The 13,295-nt window shown below is 40.3% G+C and overlaps 2 protein-coding genes across 2 annotated transcripts; one reads left to right on the top strand and one right to left on the bottom strand.

Moving 5' to 3' along the window:
* Positions 1 to 19: 19 nt before the first annotated feature.
* urp1 (urotensin-related peptide 1) lies at positions 20 to 5,186 on the bottom strand. Its single transcript, XM_064329268.1, has 5 exons — positions 5,009 to 5,186; positions 3,159 to 3,287; positions 2,753 to 2,793; positions 2,225 to 2,327; positions 20 to 229 (listed from the first exon to the last, which is right to left on the bottom strand). Exons 1-5 carry the CDS (start codon positions 5,109 to 5,111, stop codon positions 198 to 200), a joined length of 408 nt encoding a protein of 135 aa, XP_064185338.1. The 5' UTR covers positions 5,112 to 5,186; the 3' UTR covers positions 20 to 197.
* Positions 5,187 to 7,308: 2,122 nt separating this feature from the next.
* Positions 7,309 to 12,284, top strand: c1galt1c1 (C1GALT1-specific chaperone 1). The gene is made up of 3 exons (XM_064329266.1): positions 7,309 to 7,468; positions 8,823 to 9,177; positions 9,815 to 12,284. Exons 2-3 carry the CDS (start codon positions 8,836 to 8,838, stop codon positions 10,424 to 10,426), a joined length of 954 nt encoding a protein of 317 aa, XP_064185336.1. The 5' UTR covers positions 7,309 to 7,468; positions 8,823 to 8,835; the 3' UTR covers positions 10,427 to 12,284.
* Positions 12,285 to 13,295: the final 1,011 nt, after the last annotated feature.

The raw sequence follows: 13,295 nt of genomic DNA, 5'->3' as shown, positions 1-13,295 counted from the left end.
TATAGTTTTATTCCTATGTACAAAATGATGTACGCATTGCCTTGGAGCTGAGTGATGAGTCTTTTAATGTCGAACACATGGGTGGGGCTAGGGGAAGGGGTGTTCTGTGGGTGGATTTGAGAGGGGTAAAGTGGACACACAGTGCCTGTCCAGGCTGGAATGGTTGGTTTTCTTGTCTTTCGTGAAGTAGACTGCCGTCAGTTTGTTACACAGTACTTCCAGAAGCAAGCTGTGCGGGGACAGAACATTTTTTTTAAATTACTGCATAGTAATACCTTTGAATCATATAGAGATTTAATACAGTGATTTTTCCTATATAGGGATGGAACTAGGGTGGCTCCTGGAGCAGCAGTTGCATAACTATAGCCGCGTTTCCACCAAAATTACCCGGAACTTTCAGTCCCAGGAACTGCTTTACCAGGAACTAAAAGGTTCCTTCAGCCAATGGCTGTCTGCGTTTCCACCGGGGTCTAAAGTCCCGCGAAGATTAGGCAAATTAGCCCACTGACTTATGGAAAAGCGACGTTGTCGTCGGTCCATCTGTCATATGATTTCTTCTGTAACCCCATACTACCACCGAAGTAGCCTACATTATTTTCTAATAACCGGGACAGCCCGGAGGGGTTTATTCCACTTATATACAACGGGTTGCCAACAATGACTATATATGGTTACTTTTGTATTTATTGATTTTTATCGATTTAATCACATGGAATTGAAATATTCTTCTGCAGCCGTTTGGGCATATTTTACCGTTGTCAAGCAAAACTGTCGTTGGTAGTTGAACTTGGACCGTTATGCAACAAATAGGATATGACAGACCAATAGTCAGATTGTAACTGTTTTATATATCCTCTCAAACACATTCATTATGTTTTCATGCGAACATTCGCTTTCATGTCTTGACATCCGAAGCGACAGAATGCATTCACATTTCCAATATAACTGGCAACAACAGCAGAAAACATGCACACGTTGTAAACAATTTGCTGTTTGATTACTTTCTCATCGTCAATTCTATATAGGCTAATCGCAAAATGACAAGAATAGAACGAAAACTCGGACTTGCGTGAAATTTTAAATTAGTAGTGGTACAGCCACCGTTTGTTTTCCTTCGGAGTTACTGCTAGCCGAGCAGCGACGTGTGCCCTCCAGATGCGAACCATGCACCATAAATTAGTCCATAGTCTTCCTGGTCTTTTTGTGAAATTGAAGAATGGCAGAGTAAAATTACGGCAGTCTGAAAAAGCTAGAGGTACTATTACTAGAATTAACCTGTTATTTTACCATGACAAAAAGTGCGGAAGGTGATTTCCAGTTTGCTTTTACTGTATCACCAATGTGAATTACGCAGAACTACCGCATACCTCACATAACTGTATCAAACGTTTTGATTCAATTACAATGGGCTAACAAAGAAAATCCGGAAGAAAATATTCAGCAACCGAATTAATCCGTTTGAATGTTTTAGTACGTAATATGCTGTCCCAGCACGAATGCTTAGCATTTTATAAAACGAATACTAAAGCAAGAAAAGAACAGAAGAGCACACGTTATAATTCCAAGACGTTGGCAGGCTATAACCAAAACTAGGCTACTGCGCCGCATAACATACAAGTTTGATTTGAAGTTATTATGAAAATAAATCGGGTTGCGCCGGCATATTTTCAAACATGGCGGGTAATGGCGGAAAATAAATACAACACAAGCGCTGCGAGTACTCGACCAATCAGACATGTTCAGCGCTGCAAGCTCCACCCAAAAGGTTCCTGTACTTTCGGAAAGTACTACCCCCCGAGCAGGAACGTTTTGGGGGGTAAAACAAAGCCCCCAGAACTAAATTTAGACCCTAGTTCCTGCGGTGGAAACGCACTGAGTTCCTCAAAAGGTTCCTAGTTCCGGGGTATAGTTCCTGCGGTGGAAACGCGGCTTATGTTGCTTTCGTCAGTACTCTGAGTAGATAAACTTACTCATATCACTTATGCAAACAATTACCAACAGGTTCTTAGGAAATGTTACACAATAGACATCTGCTCCACAATCAGCAAACGAGTCATCTTTCAAGATTTTGAGATTTAAAAAAAGGTTCCATATGGGAAGCTGTCTAGCAATGAAGTTTTAGTTAAGAGTGCATAAATCTCAATGGGCTTTCTCTGTGAGTAAAAATGATGGTGCCATAATTATTTAGCCAGTGCAATGGGCAGATGCAACTCAAAGTTCTCACCCCTTTTGTTGGTCTTCGGTGAGCCGTCGGACCGACGAAGGCCCTGGGAGCGTAGGTTGTCGGCGGCAGCCATCTTCAGCACAGCTGTCTTAATATAATCCACCTATAATCCACAGATTACAGAGCAGAGCCACCAATTATGCACTTGTCAATCACATTAAACAAGATGCACGCCAAATGGAAGATGTAAATATTTGAAGAAGAGGTAATGACAAGCCAGAGCAGACAGGATTAACATGTTGGATCAGAGTTCAAAGTAAAACTGGTGGATGGAAATATTCATTTGTTTGCCGTCATTAATCTGTTGCAAACAAATAATCTATTTACAGTGTGAAATTGTATTCAGTGATATTTATTGTGTGACGTATTTTCTTGTAATCCAGTATTTCACACTGCACTGTGGCAAGCAGAGACTATTGAAATTGCTACTACCTAATCTCAGTAGGACAAGCTTGTTAAATAAAAAAAAACAAAAAACAAACAGCGTGCCAGTCAATGCAAACATCAAGCTTGTCAGCGCTGTCTTACCATGTTGCTCATTTTCTCCTGCTGTGAAGGATCTTTAACATCTGGAACAACATGGGAAATAACCATTTAAATTAAATATTTACACTCATATGTGTGTATTGTATGTACGTGTAGGGTAAACAACAACTTGTATGTTTCAATCATAAAGATTTAAAGCAACTGAGTAAAATAATATGCACTGTGAGTAAATAAGGTTCAGATTATCAGGCTAAAGAACTAGAATTGCAAACTCCTGCTAACTCCAAGAATATGTTGTTGTTATTAAAAATATCGTCATATACATTGGAATGTTGGTTTTGAAATAAGAGAGGAGGTACACTCTCGTTTTTTGGAGCTATCAAGAGTGAAACCTCAGTTTAAGTTTCTCAATGAAAGAGATTACCAGACTAATGCCTTCTCTCCTCACCTTTAGTCCAGTTGTCTCTGTCTCTCTCCAGCTGTAGCAGGTAGGGGGACATGTCTTTCACCACCCTCTGGTCCCCTGCTTCAGCATTCCCCCTCTCTTCCATTTCCACCTCCAGCAGCTGGTTCACATCTGCCAGTGAATTATAAATCTTTTCTTGTCAGACCAGATTGTTGAACTCACCTCTGCTACTCACTCCTAGGATATATGATGACCACCAGGAGTCATCATATACATATAGGAGCAATTAGCCTCACTAGTCCGGCTCATTACCTAAATAGTGTCTGGGTTCGACTGATCCATTATGACATTAACTGAATTTTCATCATGAGGGAAAAAACAGACCAAAAAATAAATAACTGGTGGATGTAACATTGTCTTATTGTTCGATGCTTATTGGTCTTTAATTTTAAAATTCTTTGTAATAGTTTGTCTCCATGGGTAAAATGTTTAAGTGCTTCACGGAACCCGCTATTGTAGGTGTGAAAAAACTGAAAGCTCTGAGATTAAACCATTTTGCCAGACATAGAATCCTTGAACTGTATCGGGTTGTTCTGTTCCTCGTTACAAAGCAGAAAATGGCTGTTTTAGTCAAGCTTCCAATGGCAGCAGTAACGCAGTGAAAACACCAGAAAGGCAAGAATCTGTTCACGTAAAGTTCCAGTCGATCACTTCTGCATAATTTTTATCTTTTTAATCACCCTTTTGAAGGACATTGATGGACTCAGAAAGCCTCTGCCTTGAATTTACCCTACGATTTCTTTCTTAAATCAAAGTCGCAATTCACAGTTCTGGTGATTTAATTTCCCTTGTCTTACCATGTTTTATATATTCAGTTTCAGAATTTCACACTTATAAAGTTAAATAAGGCTCACATTTAAGTACAATCTTTACATCTTATATGCACCTGACATATTTGATTCCACAAGAATTGCTTCTCTTAGCTACTTTATTGTGCTTCCTGGTATTTAACTCAAATAGTACAGATGAAATATAAATACTAAATGCGACCTGCATGGTAGTGGTTACTGGGTATTAATTCCAGACTAATCAGACGTGTTCTGGGCCATTCAGTCCCTCTTTGAATGTGGCCAGAAATCAGTCCCAGAAGACCTACATACCCTTCAGAAATCAGTTCCAGTAGACCAGTATACCACCAGAAATCAGTCCCAGTAGACTTACATAGCCCCAGAAATCAGTTCCAGTAGACCAGTATACCACCAGAAATCAGTCCCAGTAGACCTACATAGCCCCAGAAATCAGTCCCAGGAGACCTATTAATCCAAATGATTAAATGGCTCAAACCTTTCGACACTCAAAATCACCATTGCCAAGTGGCAAAAAAGTACATCTTCCATTTACGTTTTAATGCAGATGAATTAATGTCAATACACTTGGCTCTTTAGGTTTCTTGATATTGTTGCTCTTTATAATAAATTACAGCTGCCTTTAACAAAGCACACCCTGCCACTGTGCAGGCATGGGCAGGGATTTTATCTGACATTAAGGAATTAATCACACCAAAAAATTAACTTTACTCCTTTCCGTCCTTTGTTTGTATATCTTTCTTTCTGTTGTTTTAGGTGTCTTAGGCTAGATTATGTGACTGCTGCTACAAACATTTCTGTCATGTTTCACATATTATTTCTTATTTTATTTTATGTGTGTTTAATTTGTTATTCGTTATTGTGATACAAGGACTGATTGTGTGCAAATCTGTTTTTCTAACTGCAGTGGAAAAATGAGTAAAACTCATTCACAAAAAAACAAAAAGCATTTCTGATTCCACGAAGAGCCTCAGCCTACCCATACATGGCAAGTAAAAAAACAGTCATACGAGTGAATTTTCCTACCTTCCTGCGGCACTAAGTTTGTGCCAGTGTACAGCGGTAAAGCATGGGTTCTCCTTGCAGTGCAGACCACGGCCAAAAGGTAGAGCAGGGCACAGGACAGCATGGTGACAGTACCTTGGGCTATTCAGATTATCTCTGCTCCACCCTGACTGGAGGATGACTTTTATATGTTTCGCGGCCATCCGCATTGACAGGATCGATGCATTATCGTGTCATCTCTCCCCGATGTTAATGGCTGTGACGTGATGGCAACTTCGTCACAGATGTGATTCGGGGTGCGCTGTCAATTTAAGAGAACACTATCTGTGCTTACACAGAGAGACCCTAACAAATGTTTACTCCCTACCATACCAATCAGGACCCAGTCAGTCAGCTCAGATTCTTCATGTCTGACAGCCCATTGTTGTGCCCAGTGCTGTACGTCCAGACAATGGAACACTGTGATTGTACACACGTGCGGCCCACTCATCTCCACATACGCCACGTGTGCATCTCAACTGCTCGTTTCCTTTGCTCTCCCTCCTGTTGCAAGAGACAACATTGTGTACCCAGCAATGTTCTCTACCTGATAGACAAGGTTGTAGAAGGCGCTTGCGTGGATCTATGCAAAAAAATGGAACCCAGGGAGAGTGCTTCTTTGGGCCATGTAAATCTAGGTAAAAATCAACTTTGCATTTACCCTGGGATTTGTTTTCAAGTACTTAACAGAGTTTGTTCCAGAATACAGAAAATTGTTTTCAAGTAGGTAATTAAATTAATATTATATAATTCCATGGCAAAATACTGATAATTTATCAAAGAATTGTGTTAAGAATAAGGCTTTGCAACAATGGCCCTGTGTAAATGTTCTTGTCCTCATACTTTTTTTTTTTTAACTTGAAATAAAATTGATGGAGAAAACACTTTTGACAGACCTCAACAGACAGATTTTAACAAACAGTGTAAATGTATTTTTATTAAACTTTATAGGCACTGAAATGTATAACATTAAAAGTGTGGCATGAATTTATTTTCTTTCTTTTTTTTAATGCACAGAAAAGTGTATGAATTTGGTGACAGTCTTGTTGAGTTTTAAATGACATGGTACAGGCCGCTCTGTCAAAATGAAAGGTTTCTAATACAACAGGATGAGAACATTACCAAAAGACCTGGGGCTCTGTACATTGATGGATGATGGCGTCTACAGTGTCTATTGGCACTGCTTCTTCAAGCTCATGTCCTGCCACTATTCTTCATTTACCCAGTCTCAGATGAAAAATAAGGTCTAAATATAGAAGCGATGGTGCACAGGTCTGAGGGGATTGGTACTCATTCCCGTTCCAACAAGGGACTGGCATGCAGTGTTTCAACATCTACTTGGAACAGTTTTACTCACTTTCAGTTTCTAACTGAGTTTTTGCATTCTTGTGTCAATCATTTTGTCCACCATGAAAACACATTAACTGTAACATGGAATACAATTGCGGGGAGCATTGCCATATAATTTAATCTAATGAATATGGATATTGTGTATTGATATCGGTACAATATTAGTTAGCCTCTACAGCATAGAAAATGGCTAGAGCACGATCTGAAAGACTGCATAAGATTCCCACGAAAGAGTGGTTTCGGTTTAATTAGACACATGACAGTTTTTTTTACTTTTTTTTAATCCCGTGAAATTAAAAAAATAATTTTACATTTTTATCTGATGCATTCAAAACTAAGAGTGAGGTTGGTCGTGAAATATTTCAAATAGCTCACTTTGTTTCATGTTGAGATAAAAACATAATAAAATATAATCAGGTAAAAACAATCATGCATAATTCATATGTCACGATAGACCAATGTCTTACACAGAGAAACAAAAGTAAATAATGATTTCAGTAAGACAAAGTCAGCCACTTCAACTACTTCATAGAGGCTAGGATTTTATGTATTTATGCACCAACATGGCTGGTTACAAGCTTACTAACCATACAAAAGCTTAAAGCAATTCGGCATTTAATAAGGAAACACTGATCCATATCCAGCAGTGGAGTCTTTGTTTCAACACATGTAGCCTATGTTTACCTATAGCATTTATTTGCGTTTTCACTAAATTAATGAAAAGCAATAAAATATTTCTGAAAGAAACATGAAATGTCCTATTATTATAAGCAACACGATGGTAGATGGTATTCGTGAAAAAGAAAATATCACTGGGGAAGTTTATTTCATTTATTTCTTAGTACAATTTCAAGAGGAAGTACGTTTGCGGCATTGGACAGGGGCATGCGCAGTGCGCGCTTTACTATTACATTTCCTGGAGTTGAAGCACTGTGGTATGCTAATGATTTGCCTTCGGTTATTGTGTACGGTGTCTATGGCCGGGGGTAGCGCTAAGTGGCTGTCGCTCGTCGAATGGCTGAAATGAGAGGATCACTTACGGTTGACTGAAAAGCTAAACTGTTAAACCAGTCATTATAGCTGTGTGTGCTGGTAAGTAGCTAGTTAAGTCATAACTACATTTAATTTTTTTTATTTGATGTTTATAATATCAGGTCCGCTATTTGCCTGAAGTCTAACTACAGTGAGTGCGGTGTAACGTTCGTGGAACAGCCAAGTTATTTTATCAGACATGATTGTGGTGCTCATGGTCGTTTAAACGGATGTCACTATCAGCTACCTACCTTATATTTAATAACGTTAATTCACTCCACACTAATCGCAAAGGCACTGCGATCAACGCATGAATGGGGTTTTCTAGAAAACTGTCTAGCTACGTAGACTAACGTTAGTTTAACGTTATGCTAGCCAAGTATTAGTCTAAGCTGAGTTTAATGTCGTAACAGCTAGACTAGCTAAAACATAGTTCGCTAGCTAGGTGACGACGTTAACTTAATGATATTGATTAATCAGGAATAAAAAATAGTCGCTAGCTAGCTGTACGAAAAATGCAACATTAACGAGAGGAAGGCAAGTCACATTATGCCATCAGCCTGACGCAAATGCCATGGCAGCTAGCTTGGCAAGTATGATACTGTTAGTGTTAACGTATCTAGCTCGTTGCTTTTGCTATGTGAAGTCAAAGTTTTGTTTCGTTAGTTAACAGGCTAATTTACTGGAGTAGTTTTGAAACCACATTAGTGCACATTATTATCTGTATTTTAGCTTTTTCTACCGAACTAACAAAGATTCTGTTCAGTAAAGTGTTTTAAATACGTTTTGTTTGTCAGCAACCCTTGGCAAACCATTATTACTAGCTACTATTAATTAATATTACTTCCCTCTAAAATCAAAACTGTGTTGTTTTTATCGTTAGTTGTAGTCTGCTACATTGCCATGGTTTCCTTAAAGGTTAAATGTTACAATTTCTGTTTAAATGTGTCGTTTCACGTAATTCAGTGAATCGTGCATCTCAAATGTAATGCGCTCCCTAGTATACCAATGGAATGATGTATAATTCTCATTATAACGGATCCTATAATTTAAAATCGCTTTTCTGAACAGATTAGGCTAACCTCTTGACTTTTGGTAAGGTATTTAGTTACTAAAGCGATACGTTTTGTATCTCCACAAATCTTAGTTCATTATAGAGGGTGCTTGCTACATAAGTGTTATACGTTTCCAAATATACATTTGGAATACATAATATGCATACCCAGCCACCATCACGGAATGTGGAATATGGGGAATATTTGGAACTTGTAGTGGCAACGTTGGGTCCCATTTCACCTGAAGTACAGTTCCGTAAATCGAGAAACTGAAACATATAACTAGATTTAGAAATGTCTTTTTCGCTCAGACTATGTGGGAGGAAATCCTTCTGTTAACTCATTTTTTGTTTTCCCAGTTTTCTGCTGAATATGCTGTCGGAGGGCAGTTCCTTCATGAAGGGGATGGCGATGGGGGGCTTGTTTTGTTTGGTGGTGTCCCTCATTGGGAGTTTCAGCTCGGGGGGTCAGCCCAGCGTGGAGCTCCACCTCCACCACCACCTCAAGGCCCCCAGCAAGGAGGAGCTGCAGAGGCTGCCAGAAGCCCACAAGCTGGAGTTGAGCCAGAAGGTGCGCGTTTACTGCATAATCATGGTCCAGCCCAAGGGGCTTCTTCACTGGGCCACTGCCAAGGACACCTGGAGTAAGCACTGTGACCGGGCCGCTTTCTACTCTTCCGAATCGGCCAAAGCCCTGGAGGCCGTGGACCTGAAGGTAAGCAGTTTGCTGGCTTTAAATATTTTCATTCATACTTTTCCAATAGGTACTTATATATATCTAATGCAAACCATTTACTTATTGGACAAAAATATTTTAAGATAGCTTTTTAATCATTTGAAGTTTTTTTTTGAAGTAGTCATGTCCACTGGGTGCGGAAACGCTTTTACAGTGTAAAATTTTGAGTGACGTGACAACTTTACAAGGAAGTTGGTGTACAAGGAAATGTAACCGTCATGCCTGTGGGGGGTGCGCGTTAAGTCACAGCAAATTCCACCTCTTTGTAAAAACGGCCGATGTGGTTTAAATATTTTTGTCTGTAGCCGGCTAAACACGTTAGACATTGGAAACTGTCACTGAAGACTCCTACCCCAGTCTTCAGTCACAAGTCTGTTGACTTCAGCAGAAGATCCACCAGCTTCACTCAGCTTGATGCAGCTACATGTCTGGTAGTTCCAAAAAAAAAGAAAAAAAAATTATTTTTCACGCTAAAACTCAAAACCCTTAAGTGCAAATGTTTAATATGGGGGCATTTGTTCTACAGGTACAGTTAATGGTTAAATGTAAATTTGTGAGGACTAGGAGAATTCAGTGAGAGAAATTTCACGCTCCACTTTGCGTTCCCTTACGGCAGGAGCAAGACGAGTGGGCCAAGCTTCGGAAGGCCCTGAAGCACGCCTACGACAATGCCGGCGACCTGCGCTGGTTCTTCGTGGCGCGACCCACCACCTTCGCCATCATCGAGAACCTGAAGTACCTGGTGCTGAACAAGGACCCCGGTCAACCCTTCTACATCGGCAACGCACTCAAGTCCGGCGAGCTGGAATATGTGGAGTACGAGAGTGGCATAGTGCTCAGCCTGGAGGCCCTGAGGCGGCTGGTGGGCATCTTCCACGATGAGGACAAGTGCCCGGAGCGCGGCCGCGCGATCTGGAAGCTGAGCGAGGAGAAGCAGCTGGCCGTGTGCCTGAAGTACACTGGAGTGTTCGCCGAGAACGGGGAGGACTCGCGGGGCAAGGGGCTCTTCAACAGCAAGGCCGTGGGCTCCCTCATCTCCGCCAGCCTGGCCCGCAACCCGCCGGACGTGATCGAGGGCTGCTGCTCCGACATGGCCGTCACGTTCAGCGGGATGACCCCCAACCAGATGCAGGTCATGATGTACGGGGTGTACAGGCTGCGCCCGTACGGGCACGATTTCCATGACTCGTTAATGTTTCTGCCCCCGGAGGGTTCGGACAACGACTGAGCCCGCACCAGGAACCAGTGACGGCAACACTCGAAGAAGGACGCTGTTATGTGGGGACTGTTTTGCACAAGGTGGTAATCATTTTAGTCTTAGTTTTTGAACACTTTTTAGGTTTTATCACCAACACTCACACTGACACAGACATATTCAGAGGAATTAATTTTCAGCCTGGAGTCATTCACTCCCCAAGTGCTGCTAAGGGAATTTTAATCCATTTTTAATCCATTACAAAACTGTGTATGTGTGTGTATGGGTGTGCCTGTGCAATACCAAATATTGACAGTAGTAACCACCTGGTACAGTTGGGAACCAGGTGTGACCTGGTTTACAACTGGTGTCGGAAGGAATCGTTATCGACTTCCAATTTATTTGTTTTCAAATTTTTCTACTTTTTGATGTCCCAAAATTTAGTTGTTTCCACTCTGTTGGTTGTCACTGGTTTATGTATCAGTGAGGCACATGGATACAAGCAATTATTATTATTTTAACCTGTGTAGCTTGAAATCTAATAGCTCAGTGCTGTTATGTTTGAATGTTTGAGTTGGTGACTGATTATTTTAAAAAGGAAATGGCTCTTTTTTTGAAATGTTGCTTTGCCAGACTTGATGGCCAGACTGCATAATGAGCTTTTTACATAATTATTGACTGAATCATTGAATGAACAATAACCTATTAAAAACATTAATTTATAGCATTTTGTAAAAATTGTGAAACCGAAGGGATATGTACTTATTTTAATCTAAGCAAACGTATGTGGGAATGTGGAAACTGCAGTGCCCTCATCAGGACAAAGAAAGCCATGTCCCCAAAATACACCCACACTGTTACTTTGTCTGAAATGGTGAAAACTGTCAGGTTACTGAGTGCTCATCTGGTGTAGAAAGCTGGGGTATAATGTCCCTTCCCAGTTTTCCACTTTACTGTCTGCCAAAATCAGGGTGACTCTTGCTGCAGAAGAATGTACAGTGTGGGTATCTTTAGAACATGAGACATTTCGTGTTGTCTATGGCAGACATGGGTTAGCCAAGTCTTAACTAGAGTACCAGTAAGGCTGTTTTGCTCATAATATCCTATCAAGAAGGAAGTTTTTTCCCCTGAAGTGAATTGAAGAAGTTGAGAGAGGATGTTGATATTAAAACAAGAAGTAAAAAAGAAAGTGATAATACCATATTGGGTAAATCTGGGAGGCACTGTGTACCTTATAAATTAATCTGGTCATGAATGAAGATGCATCTGGTCAGTACATTGATCACATTGGTGCTAATCATGATGGTCATTTTTTTCCTGAGAAAATGAAGGTTTCCAATTCATGTAGAAACTGTATTTGGATCTGTTTTCTGTATGACATTTCTTTCAAAAATGTGAAATAGGATTTTTTAAATTATTATTTCTGTGAGAATTCCCAGCCTAACTAGTGCAATAAGATTTACGACCTTCGCTCCTTCCACTGGTAAAACCGCCAGTGTTGCTCCCGTTTCAGATCGATAAAAATTCAGCACCCTTAGAATGAGGGAAATACAAATATCTCTGAGCTGTAGTTATTTTTAAAAATTATTGTAGTCACATCCAATCATATTAAAATTTTCTACAGTACAACTTCTTTTGTCCCATTTTCACCAGCTATTATATTTTTACAAACATACCAGAAGAGATACATTGAAGGTAATATGTTTTGTCAAAAACCTAAATGATGTAAATTATAACTGCTTTAATTGTGCAAATATTTTTGAATGACTTTTCTATGCTTTTTCGTAAATGTAGGAGCTAATAAATGGTATACGATTATGTTTTATGGTGTCGACATGGTTGCTAAATGTTATTTTGAATCAATTTTGATATTAAACGCAAGACAAATACTGTGTGGCATTTTTTTAACTTGTATTTATTTTTACACTGAATTAACTGCATGACCCTGAGAATTACAGATGTTTTCCATTATCTACTTCAGTCACAAATAATTTTAGCCTTATTTTGTTTAATGGCTTCTAGCCCTTGAGGAAGGAAATGTAAGCCTATGTATATTGGAAGCCATGCAAATGCCAAGGAATACAATGCTGCAAAAACCAATGAATAAGAAGCAGTGAGACCATTCAGCATGTAGAAGCGGTGTGATGCCCCAAATTCCCAAAGACAGCTTTTGCTCGTTTGAATATCATATTCATCAGCGCTTATTGCCGCAACCTCTGCCATCAATTCAGGAGAACGCAGACAAGCATGTTCCCCTCTGAAGCATGTGATGCCAGCAGCTGCTTATCAGATGGCAGTTTGCATGTTCAGCTTGCCGAGACAGAGCAAGGTGCTTCACGTGCAGCTCAACAGGCAAACTGCAAGCCCCCGACTGATTGGCAGGTGTCATTAGAGCGCGATGAGACGCTGTTATCCCAACCAGTTGAACCCGTCTCATACTTGGGTGATTCTAGAGCCAATTGTGCACCTCCCTGTGGGGCTGGTGGCTAGCTGTCTAAGATACTTGTACTTTATTATTTCCATGATTCTTGTGCCGTTCGGTTAGTGTTAATCAGTTTAACCACAGGTCCAAGTTGAACTATGCGTTGTTCCTGTACTGGACCGTACTTCTCTTAGGGTTTCGAACTGTTCCTGGTTATGGTTATACACTTTGTTGTACGTCGCTCTGGATAAGAGCGTCTGCCAAATGCCTGTAATGTAATGTAATGTAATGTAGTCAGCACTGGTACCTTCTGTATTTGATACCAGACTGTGGGGCCCATCAATGCACTAGAACAGTGCCATAGCAGGATGAGCCGCCAGCTTTCGCTAGTTTTACATGAAATATGCAGGTCCTCGGTCAATAAGCAGGGAGTGTATTCTTTCTTAATCAGTTTGCGGCTAAGTGAAGGAACGTGAAAAG

This window comes from Anguilla rostrata, chromosome 3, assembly GCF_018555375.3.
Source record: "Anguilla rostrata isolate EN2019 chromosome 3, ASM1855537v3, whole genome shotgun sequence".
NCBI classification, from domain to species: domain Eukaryota; kingdom Metazoa; phylum Chordata; class Actinopteri; order Anguilliformes; family Anguillidae; genus Anguilla; species Anguilla rostrata.
The sequence above is the reverse complement of the archived record's forward strand: the minus strand, read 5'-3'. Positions and strand labels throughout refer to the sequence as shown.

What these genes read in the sequence shown, in the direction of transcription:
- c1galt1c1 (XM_064329266.1), top strand. Translation starts at nt 8,836, where the DNA reads ATGCTGTCGGAGGGCAGTTCCTTCATGAAGGGGATGGCGATGGGGGGC. An exon ending in TGGAGGCCGTGGACCTGAAG is followed by an intron (nt 9,178 to 9,814) that starts GTAAGCAGTTTG and finishes CCCTTACGGCAG; the next exon opens with GAGCAAGACGAGTGGGCCAA.
- urp1 (XM_064329268.1), bottom strand. Translation starts at nt 5,111, where the DNA reads ATGCTGTCCTGTGCCCTGCTCTACCTTTTGGCCGTGGTCTGCACTGCA. An exon ending in AAACTTAGTGCCGCAGGAAG is followed by an intron (nt 3,288 to 5,008) that starts GTAGGAAAATTC and finishes ATTCACTGGCAG; the next exon opens with ATGTGAACCAGCTGCTGGAG. An exon ending in AGGAGAAAATGAGCAACATG is followed by an intron (nt 2,328 to 2,752) that starts GTAAGACAGCGC and finishes TGTGGATTATAG; the next exon opens with GTGGATTATATTAAGACAGC.